Below are 9,428 nucleotides of genomic sequence, written 5' to 3' on the forward strand. Positions count from 1 at the left end.
AATCTGCCAAATTAGATTTTAAAAAATCTATAATCTATAATCTATAGATGACTGTGTATGGGAAGACTCATTCTACTTCAAGACAATACTCTGTCAGGTCCCTTTATGAACCTCTGCCAAGCGCCCCACACACACACAGACACACACACAGGTGCAGGCACACACACTGAATAATTGTTACCAATTGAAGATTTAACTACAAATAGAATATTATTTTCCCACATTGTTTTCTGCATGTGACAGTAAATATGAAATCAAAAAGTAGTTGTAGTTGTTGATTAAACTTGTGTTAACGTGGATGGAGAGCATCAGAGTTACTCTAATCCACCAGGACGACAGTCTCTCTGAGAGCATTGTTGTAGAAAAATCACAAGTCCAGGTTCCAAACTTTACTGTGGTGTGGTGAGTTTACGTAATAGTAATCCGGAAAACGGTGAGCTTACTGACACATAGCGGGCCTGCTGCAATAGACTGCTGCAACAGCATTTGCATCTAAAGGTTCTGATGGCCAGACAGGATTGAATCAACATGAGACATACAACTCAATTATCAAGGGGTAGAAGAAAAGCAAATTGTATCAGAGAAACAAAGACCAGACGAGAAGGTGTGTTGAGTGAGTGGGTCACTCATAGGTGTAGGGTTTTGATCTCTCCACTACACCAAATGAATATTTTCTTCCACAGCATCCATGCCAGGCCTGCTGACTTTATCTATCTAAAGGAGCTGTGTAATGAGCCCTGAGAAATGATGAGCAGCCCTCTCTGCAGCAGACTTTGTCTTTGGGGAGTGTGTAAACTGACAAACACACCTGTTGAGTCCTGAGCCTCATCTGCACTCCCGCTTCTTCAGCTTCATTTGGAAAGCATGTCCTTGGGAATCCTAAATAGCAGTAACGAGCCCTATGTAATTACAGCTAACTGTGTGCCTAATTGGCAGTTCCCAATCTAATGAATTATCTCTTTGATTCCCTTTTTGAATCATACACCAAACGCACACTGCATTGTTTAATTAAGATGAGTCTGTTCTCATGGAGATTAGTGGGAAGAAACAGTTGACAGATACGTCTGCAGTTTGTGTGGGGATGAAAAATAATCCCAAAATGACATCACCTCATTTTATATTCTCAGTGTAATCTTGTGCCCCCCCTTGTGTTTCTGGGTATATGAGCAATCAACATCCCTAACCTCGTACAATGGCTGTGACACCTGACTGAACTGCTTTGCCAAACTTTCACTTATCTCCCACTGGATAAAGACACATTTCACACGCTGGCACTGTTTACTTCTACTCAGGTCTTGTATATTTGCTGGGGTCACAATGGAAATAATGTAATTCTCTACTAGTAAGTCACACAGTGTAGTGCAGTTAATTTAATACGGGTGACCAGCTCATGACCTCAGTAAGGAGAGTGATGACCACAGATGACACACAAATCAGAATCATTGTCCATCCATCTTAAGTTATCATTGTGACCTCTAACCTAACCTCTAAAGGGCTTCTCTGACTCTTCACAACTTCTCACCCTGCAGCCAATCAGCACAAAATGCAGTTACAGCTCTGTCAGCATTATCACAGCTGATTGTCTCATAGCACATCTGTATTCCTCATAATAACATTATGAGGCATAGCATCACACTCTGAAATCTGTTTTTGTTCAGCATTAAAGTGGTTGAATCTTGATGCAAAACCTGAGTGACAACAATCAGATCAATATTATCATGGCCTTTTCTTCATTAAGGTCACTGATGCAGAGCAGTTACACCAGTCACTTGACTTTTATTTCATCCTGGATGTGTCTCATTTGTCACAAGCTATCAGGATGGGCACTGGCATTATGAGCTGAGACTCCCAAGAGCTGCCAGATGCAGAGTGGATCTTGATGAATGTTGATTGGTGAGTGCCCAAGCCCTGCTTCCCCCCTGTTTAAATGTAGAATTTAAAGCAACTCACTGTGGGCCTAATGGGAGCTGGCTTTCATGAATAATTTTAGAGTTGAATTTTGATGCCAAACACCGAGGTGATAAACCCCATGTGACAAAAAAATAACTGCAGAAATCAGCTGCTCCACTGTGTGTAAAGTGAATTTGCTTTCTTTTTATTCTCATGGGGCCGTTCTAATAGAGAGCAGGTGCGACCTGTCCCTTATGGAAGGGTCATGAGAAATCATCAAAGTCCCAGCGGCTGTAAGTTCGATGCGGGCGCTGGCCCTAAATGCGTAAAGGAAACACTTCCCGTGGTCCGCTCAAGCAAATTAATTAAGCATGTCATAAATTAATCGTGGTGTGCCTTGTAATTTTCTGGCTGAGTGGCTTTAACCGACACAGATAATCAGAGGAACAGCTGATCTGAAATAAGGCATTTAAAAGCCATTTATTTCATGCGTCTAGATTACAGTTCATTACTTCATTTGATACGTGATCTATCTTCTATCCTCGGTCTAGTTAAGTGGTTCAGAGCAGTTTATTAGAGGCCACGTATTTGTGGTCTCCGTGTCAGTTTAAAAGCGAGGCGCACTACATGCGTAAGGTTGGTGCCGTTTTAAAATAAGCGCAGCCCTCAGTATCGAAGCAGCCCCGATGCAGCTGCCAACTTTAGAAACTCACCTATCCACGCTGATCACACACAGGGTCATGATGGAGGCAGTGCAGCACATTACATCCATGCCGATAAAGATGTTGCAGAACACCTCTCCAAAAAGCCACTTGCCCCCGGTGAGGTCTGTCACTATGACGAACGGCATCACAACTATGGCCACCGACAGGTCCGCCACTGCGAGGGACACCAGCAGGTAGTTTGAAGGTTGTCTCAGTTTCTTTACCACGCACACTGCGATCACCACCAGCGTGTTTCCCATGACTGTGATCGCCGTAATGAATGCTAGCATCACCCCGATGATGATCTTCTCCGGGCGCCCGAAATCCTGCAGCTGCTCCCCGCAAGACTCGTTCCACATGGTTGTGGGACTGATGGTGACGAGGACGTTGTAGAGAAGCTGCAGAGTGCCATTGATAACTTCGGAAATGTCCTCTTTCTTGTTAAAAGTGAACTCAATTCCCGAAGTATTGAACATCACGACAACGTTACCCAGGCAGAAGTGGAAGGGACGCCTCGCCAGTGCACTCCAATTACGCGCATATTTGGATACATGTAACCGGCTCTCGGCTCCTGTCCAGCAGTTTTAGATTGAGGCTATCACAGCTGCACCACATCGGAGCTGCCAACAACCCACAGAGCTTATTGATGGGTTTCAGTTTAAGAATCACCCGTCTGCAAGAAGCGCTACAGCCTATAGGTGCATGGTCCATTTCCGGACGACAATATAACTTCTGTTCCAAAACTAAGAAATTGAGAGAAAAAAGATTGCACAATCTAAATCCAGCTTCTTCCTATGCGCTCCTTGCTCAATGCACGACCCTGAGATAAATGAACTCCTGTGTTTGGAGGATTGCGCGGTGCAGACAGCATCCAACCATGTGACGTGCCGCTCAAGACGCACAGACAGAAGAGCTGAGCACAGAGATGCAGCAGCCCAGCCTTTTTTGGAGACAGAAAAATAAACCACCCGATTATAAATAGAATATCTCTCAAAAACAAAAACACTTAATGAATTAATTCGCTCCTCTCTTCAAAAACACTCTTTACTGTTGTTATGATGGCTTTTCTGGTCCCTCACGTTTAAGCACAGCAGACCAAACAGAAGAGAAAGCCCAGCACTGGGAGACCATGAGGACACATGGGAGAGATTCCCAGGACTGTGGCTGCTTGCCTCACCGTCTGGGCAGGAACAGCTGTGGTGTGTTTATGCCCTCTGGCTCTTGAGGGGCCGATGCTACCCCTCCACTGCCACCCCCATCCCTCCCTATAGTCTGTCATAGCCCACCACTCCTCACATCACCACACAGTGGCCTTTTACTCACCACTACAACTCAGTCTGACAGACAGGTCAGTAATGATTGTCACATCTGATTAATTCAAGTGACCACTGGCAGTTTCTGCTAGACCTCTTGCTGCCAGGGAAATGTGGCCCATTTACACTGAGGATATTACCAATGTGTAGGAGTCACAGAAGATGGGTCAGGTGTGCAGGGGAAGGTGGCTTCTGAGCCACGATATGCTGTGCAGCCCTCCAGACCATTAGTGTCTCTTTCAGCCCCTTTGGCGGTCTTGTAATCAGAGGGGTTAAACAGGTATTATAATGACACATGGTTAGGAGAAACCAATAATTGCCAGGAAATTCTAATGGAGTCTTTATTGGACCTTCTGACAAAAAAAAAATTCTAAAAAAAATCAATTTTCATATATGATTTTTAATTTGTATCATATTTGATACACCAGGTCTTAATGGTCCGTTTTTTCTTTTTTGAACAAACCAAAACATATACAACTAATGTGTTGTAATTCATTAAACTTCAAAACATTAAACATATAGAAAATAACTTTTTCTTCAGGCAGCAATAAAAAATCCACCAATGAAACCTTGGAAGCGTTAAGTAAACATAGAAAATTAATTTTCATCACGCTTTTACTTATTTATTTATTTATTTATTTATAACATTAACCCAATATTCAATCATGATACAGCAGACTGAAAATACAATATAGGTTATACTTTTCTACTCTAAATATACCTAATCATGTCATTTAAACCTTAAATTAGTTTAAAGTTACCATCCAAGGCGGCTGCATTTATTCATTGATTGACTGATTTTCCTGAATTGCACACCTGATAAACACCCACCCCTCTGTCCAAGACCGTTGCTAAATCATTTTATTATAATAATAATAGCCTGGGACTAATTGTGATGTAAGATAAGTGACTTGTAACTTGTTACAGGGAGAGTGGAGGCTCTCTACCTTGCACACTGCTGCTGAAAAGCAAACCTGCATGATCAGAGTTTCGGACCCACTGGCTCTGAGGCTCTGATCATGCAGGTTTGGTTTTCAGCAGCAGTGTGCAAGGCAAGTTACAATTAGTCCCAAGCTGTTTAATGAAGGTAAAAATGAAACATAAGGTAAATATCCTGTATAGCTGTGTGCTACTCTTATCAGAGCGGCTAGCAACGGTTTGTTTTACTTAGCAATGGTCTTGGACAGAGGGGGGTGGGTGTTTAGTTGTGCAATTGGATGAAAAAATCTTAAATAGGCTATAGCCACCTGGGACAGTAACTTTAAATAATAAGAAGACTGTATGTTGCTTTATGGAATGCATAATGTATGAAATGCAATAAAATGACTATTGACAGATTTGCAAAAAAAATTACCTTCTGTATCAAATTTGATACACACATTTTCAACACGCAATAAAATGACTATTGACAGATTTGCAAAAAGAATTACCTGCTGTATCAAATTTGATACACACATTTTCAACACGGTTTTACTACAAAATAAGTTATTAAATATTAAAGGGACAACGAGGAGTTTTGGAAAAGCGAAGCGTTTTCACACTACATTTATGAGCCTCCGCGCGCACCGTAAAATTCTTTGACCGGCGCAAGACGGACTCATGTTTTCATTCATCAATAATTAGTCAGAGGTTCAAAGAGGTTCACATACCGTTGTAGTTCCGACCATAAACGACGATTTGGCTGCGTTATTCTCATGACTCGCCACGAAGGAAACGCTGGTCGGCTCGACCAGCATTTCCGCCACCACTAATAATAACAAAATAACGATAGAGACAGAACGATATATTTATCGAAAATGGGCCCATTAACAAGTGTGGGTAGCGGAGATTCATCCACATTAACGTGAGACTTTTTTATAACCGAATAGAAACTCCTCGTTGTCCCTTTAAATGATTTTACATTACATCAATGCAGTAACTGTTCCTATTCAAGTTTCAGTAAAAAAAAAAAGTTTTTCTTACCATAATGTTTTCAAAATTGCCAAAAATATCCACGATAAAACACATGTGGGTCACTGATTGAAGGTGGCCATTTTGGATGTCCCAAGTGAAGACCCCCTGGTGTATTAATTACTTCACCCTGGTGGATTATCTGATCATTACATGTATCTGATTGTATACATTAGGTTTTTCAAGGGGAAAAAAATCACAGTGAGGATATAGAGGTCTCAAAAACCCATGTATCAAATTTGATAGAAACGGTCATCAGCTGCAATCAACTGAGCTGGTTTGTGTTTGTGGAAGCGACCACATAGACAGTCATGGGGTCCTATAAACACAGACAGGTGTTACTCATCCAGTGCCTTAAAAGCAGATTAGGAGATTCATCCAGGCTTTCAGGTGTCGATATAGTTATCTGTTAGCTTCCAGACATCGAGGATGGCTCTCACTCTTAAGCATCACTCCTTCGATTTAGTGCAGTCAAACTTAGATGCAACGCAGGTCACCAAACTTAGAGATATAGAGAGAAATGCTGCTTTAACAACCCAGTGAAGCAGCAAGTTATGTCATTTTAGTCTAATAACAGAGAGAGACACTAAAAATGTAAAGTAAGATGTCATGTTGCTAAGACTTTGTCCACATAAGCCCTAAGGGAGTCCATCTGATTTTCACTAACAAGCCCTGGATTCCTCCAGATGGCAAAACCCATAATGAAACCAAAACACCATGTAAACATGTAAACATGTAAACATGTAAACATGTAAACATGTAAACATGTAAACATGTACATTTCTAGTTGCTTCTGAAATTACAACATGTCAATCATTTTCTGATGTTGAAATGTCAAAGCAGTGCCACAGCCAGACAGGCTGCATGAGTCATGACAGGTAATGCTAATGTCAACTCAGAGCCCATGTGCCTTTGACATGAACTGACATAATGTTATCAGTCAGGCAGTTTGAAGTCAGATGTTTGTTCTTTGGATGTAGATTACAGCTGAAGGCAGACAGGTGGAGATTGTCCCTCCTCAGTGGCCAAGGAGGATATAAACATTGTTTATCTTGTTTTCTTGGCAGCAAATGGAGGATTTGCAAACATGACCTTATTAAAGTGACATAATCAGGCACAGAGCAGGAGCTGGGCAACAAACACGTAATTTCATCATGACAACAAAATAAGTGAGGGGCTGCATAAGAACACATTTGTTGCAGAAGCACAAAATGACCAATGAATAACACACAGAGTATTTGTGTGTTATTAAGTGGGATGATCACCTTCGAATAGCAAACAAATATAAGACCCAAAGATGTTTTCCACCTGTGCTTTAATCCTTTTACCTATTGTTTGTTTTCCCAGCTAAAATCATGCCCGTTGCTCCTGTCATCCTAAACCCCTTTATCTCAATGAAACTTTATCTTTACACATATTTATTGGCCTTTGTTTACTCTGTTAAATTTCATTATCAAACCACAAATGGATAAGGTACATTTAATAATTGATTTTGTCATAAGGTCACAACATTTATGATAAGGTCACAATTAAAAATCCAGCTCTGCATCATTATAGCCACATCAGTGTTGTTAAACCCAATTGGAAAGTCACATTTTTAATAGTTAATTCTAAATAAGTATGGTGAGTCCATTAGCAAAAACATTAGTAGTTACTGTAGATTACAAGAATACTGTAAATAACTGTAGTAATAGGCTCTACTGTAATAGGTTGGGGTTTGAGGTTTAGAATTGAAACCATGATCAGCAGTGGTTTTAGTGGTTGAGTGCTGATCATGACTGCAGTCACATAAGGTAGTTGTGTTGGGAAACCCTTCATGTGCAGCGACAATAGATTTGTGAATACTGACAAAAAAATGATATGACTAGACCTTCTAGTTTGTCCATTCCTGTGAAGCAGGCAAGTGAGTCAATATACAACAAGCACGATCAATTTCAATTGCCTTCACATCTCACGTAATTTGGTATTAACCTAACCTGCAGTAGATCAACAGATGGCATTGCATTCCTTTAAACTAAAATCATTTACAAGTCCTATCGGGTTCACTTTTGGTTTTAGGTTTGTGGTCCTTCAGTCTGAATCAACAACAAAAAAACTTTTAAATCATAATCTCAACTGTTAATAGTAATTAAAAAAAAAAAAAGACTCAATAGGAGAGTTCATCTGACAGCAGTGTGATGAGACACATCTTCCCATCTGGTCCCTCCTCGAAAAACCTAATGTAGCCTAAAAGAAGCAGAGTAATGATTCGTTTCAGGAGCAGTGATTACATTTTCTCTGCAAAGTGCAGGTAAAAGCACAAAGTCATCACCTCAATACCATTGGGAGCATTTTGGTGATTATTTGAAAAGTTTAAGACTAATTATAGCTGCTGTGCAGCGATGGGTCGGGTCCCGGCTATTTTTTGGCAAATTTAGGCAAATTCTGAGCAACAAACAGGAGAATAGGAATACAGGACAGTTGACCATATAATTTTAATTTTGCACCATTTGCGAATTGAACCCACAATCTCTAGAACCAAAGACCGTTGGGGGCTCATGTCCTTGGAGTTGAGTAGGCCTAAATCTGGCATGGGGTTGATCGTTTCTGTAGTTTGGTGAGTTTTCGCCCATGGGAAGTATGACTTCCTTGGAAGAAGAAAGAAAGAAAGAAAGAAAGAAAGAAAGAAAGAAAGAAAGAAAGAAAGAAAGAAAGAAAGAAAGAAAGAAGAAGACGAAGAAGAAGAAGAAGAAGAAGAAGAAGAAGAAGAAGAAGAAGAAGAAGAAGAAGAAGAAGAATTCCTAGGAATACAATAGTGTCCTGGCAGCTTAGCTGCCCGGACCCTAATTAGGCTACCAATATTCCTGACCACTGACCTGAAAACACAGTGCTGCAGACTCATGTCATCCTCCCACCTCCACAGACATTTCCCTTTTTATATAACAAAGAGATCCAAACTACATTTCAGTATGAGACCTTTTTGTTTGAGCATATTTTCATTATTGTCAATCATTGTCAATAAATGATCACAGTTCTGATGTGAGCTCGTTATGTGAAAGCCAAGATTTGTCAGACTTGTCATCATGGGTTAATTCTCATGAATGAATAAATGGTGGTGAGGCTACACATAAAATAGCCTACAGAACTAATTTCCATGAAGGCTGAAATCCATCATCCGGTTCACTTCACTCATTGTTAATTCTCTATCTTGTGTATTTTAGGTTTAAAAAACAATAACCATTATTATGAATAAATAGCCTAGGCCTACTTCCCCAGTGATTCTGGTGGGCCATATCTGTTCTGCAGACACAGAATAAACCTCCTGTGGAGATTTTTAATGATGAATGAATTTAACCTAGCCTATTTGTTGTTTCGATTTGTTTCCCCTTTAGCTACTTAAGTTTGTTTGCATTGGGATGCCAGTAGGCTATTGGATCATTTAATTCTTACTAGGCTAATTATTCCAACAACATGGACCTCACCACGTCATGAGTCTGCGATGACAGTCATCTACAGACGGCTGTGCTACTTTGGGGTAGGCGTAGGCTATATAATACATCATCCATGTAGGCTACTTGTCTTGCTCAGATGT

The 9,428-nt window shown here is 40.6% G+C and overlaps 1 protein-coding gene across 1 annotated transcript in view; it reads right to left on the reverse strand.

Moving 5' to 3' along the window:
- The window catches only part of htr7c (5-hydroxytryptamine (serotonin) receptor 7c), a 54,713-nt gene extending 50,959 nt beyond the window's left edge, over positions 1-3,754 (reverse strand). The window contains exon 1 of the mRNA XM_085787397.1: positions 2,604-3,754. Coding sequence (XP_085643523.1) covers positions 2,604-3,070 — 467 coding nt within the window. The 5' untranslated portion in view covers positions 3,071-3,754. The remainder of the gene's footprint in view (positions 1-2,603) is intronic.
- Positions 3,755-9,428: the final 5,674 nt, after the last annotated feature.

Source organism: Trachurus japonicus, chromosome 9 (genome assembly GCF_045865225.1).
Source record: "Trachurus japonicus isolate A0001 chromosome 9, Traja_1.0".
Taxonomy (NCBI): Eukaryota; Metazoa; Chordata; class Actinopteri; order Carangiformes; family Carangidae; genus Trachurus; species Trachurus japonicus.